Raw genomic sequence first — 2,319 nt, 5'->3', positions numbered from 1 at the left:
GGAGTTCTAAAATATAAATATGATAATGAAAAAATTGAACACCATTGTAGATATTATTCCGGATCATACACGGAACCACAATTAAAATGGGAAATAAATAGGAAAGAACTATTTGGATTATATAAATGTTTGTTAGCATTTGAGCCATATATTGTTTATAACAAATTTATAGTAAGAACAGATAATACACAAGTAAAATGGTGGATAACTCGGAAAGTACAGGATTCAGTAACTACAAAGGAAATAAGGAGACTTGTATTAAATATACAAAATTTTACATTTACAATTGAAGTAATACGAACTGACAAGAATGTTATTGCAGACTACCTATCAAGACAAAGGTACCCAAACAGATGAAAGCCAAGAATCAAAAGACATATTTACAATCCTTACTACTCTATCCTTACAGATGGAGAGTATGGGAAAAAGATTACAACAGCTAGAAAGTCAGCAGCATGACTATAAAAATGCGGAGCTAAGTCGATCGGAAGACTCTAAACTTCCAGAGGTAGAAGGAGACGTTGGGAAACTCCAAAAAACCCATAACACAGTTGCTTTATATACAGCTGCAGGTACAAGCAAACAAGTTAGCAAAAAGCCACATATCAATGTAAACCTAAATACCGTATTTGATAAGCCATTTACATCAAAAAAGCCAAGAGAAGCAATAGTTATAGCCCCACAAACTTCAACCTATGCTAATAGCCTACACCACAACAAAAAGGTATATAACCATATTACTCAAACATATATTGAGAATATATATAAAATCCAGACATTTCTGAACCTAAACCCTAGATCAACAACTACTACAGATCCAACACAAGATTATGTAACCCAAAAACTACAGGGATATAATAGGCTTATAGCCCAGCCAAAAACAAAAGCAAACCTAGTAAAAACATGTTACAACTACGGACTACTTAGCACAGTATATACCCATGACGGAGAAGAAATAATTGGAATACCAGAGCTATACAAAGCATTTGTCACCTTCAAGAGAATTACAAAAGGCAACCTATTCTTCATCAAATTCTATACAGCACCAGCGGAAATACTATATGATGAAATAAAACCCATAATACAGGTGATAAAAATAGGACTAACACGAGATATGATAATACCGGAAGAGATAGAGAAACAACCGGAGATACAGAAAATGGAGATACCAAGTTTCTATGCTAATAAAAGAATAATTGGTATAGCAACTATTATTCAAGAACTAGCTAACAATTATCTACAAGGAAATGCTATCTGGAGCTATTATTCCAGAGACCAGTTAATGATATATGCCTATTCAAAAGAACTACGACAAGGAGATATGGAAGAAGTCCAAAAATGGATTTTATCATTGCTAAAACCAGAAGCACAGCCAACTACAAGAGCCTTGAAGAAGGAATTTATTTCTAATGAGTTATTGACAAGATACTGCAAACTAGTGGGACACAAATATCCAGACCACATATGTTCGAAATGCAACGGAGAAGATAACCAAGTACCAGAAGTCCAACTAGAATAAAGGTATCGGCAAGAAGACAAAAGAAGAAGACACCTATTGAAAACAAAAAATGTAAAGTAAATAGTAAGAGTCATAATCATGAACAGTAAAGGTCGTTCATGAATAGTAAGAGTCATGTAAAAAAGTCGTAAAGTAAATAGTACGAGTCACATTCATGAACAGTAAAGGTCGTTCATGAATAGTAAGAGTCATGTAAAAAAGTCGTAAAGTAAATAGTACGAGTCACATTCATGAACAGTAAAGGTCGTTCATGAACAGTAGGAGTCGTTTAAATTTTCTATATATTTTGTAAATCATAAGAGGAGAGATCATCCTCAGACATCCTCATACTCACCTTCTCTCTCTTATCTTCTCTCAATAAAATATCTGATTATATACAAACTTCTGAAAGCTATGGAGCATTCAAACGAGTTACAAAACCAGGTAAGTTTATTCATAATCATGTTTAACTAAACTCTTATATTCCTTATAATCTCTTGAATATCATAATTGTTTATCATGTTATAGTACTGTTATAAAGAACATCTTGAGAAAGTTTGCCTGTCTAATAATGCTGAGAGTAGTTAAGCCCAGACTATGCCATCCTAAAGTGGAAACCAGTAGGCAAGGAAGCCGTTTAGGGGAGTACACAGAGTTGAGGCGCTGTTAGGGTAAATGATTGAAGCATGAAAAACATGGTAGTGACCAGAAAAGATTGTTCAGTATAACTTATTAAAATATGATAAACTCTATGATAAACAAAGAGGTTAGAGGGAATATGTTTAGTAAACACATGATAAGGATAAATAGTAAATCTGAAT

General features: G+C 33.4%; 1 protein-coding gene across 1 annotated transcript; it reads left to right on the top strand.

The window, feature by feature from the left end:
- The first annotated feature begins 310 nt into the window (after positions 1-310).
- Positions 311-1,519, top strand: LOC138879763 (uncharacterized). The gene has a single exon (XM_070159395.1). The coding sequence runs from the start codon at positions 311-313 to the stop codon at positions 1,517-1,519; it is 1,209 nt and encodes a 402-aa protein (XP_070015496.1).
- Positions 1,520-2,319: the final 800 nt, after the last annotated feature.

This window comes from Nicotiana sylvestris, chromosome 1 (assembly GCF_000393655.2).
Source record: "Nicotiana sylvestris chromosome 1, ASM39365v2, whole genome shotgun sequence".
Taxonomy (NCBI): Eukaryota; Viridiplantae; Streptophyta; class Magnoliopsida; order Solanales; family Solanaceae; genus Nicotiana; species Nicotiana sylvestris.
Note: the sequence above shows the minus strand (reverse complement) of the source record. Positions and strands in the feature narration are given on the sequence as shown.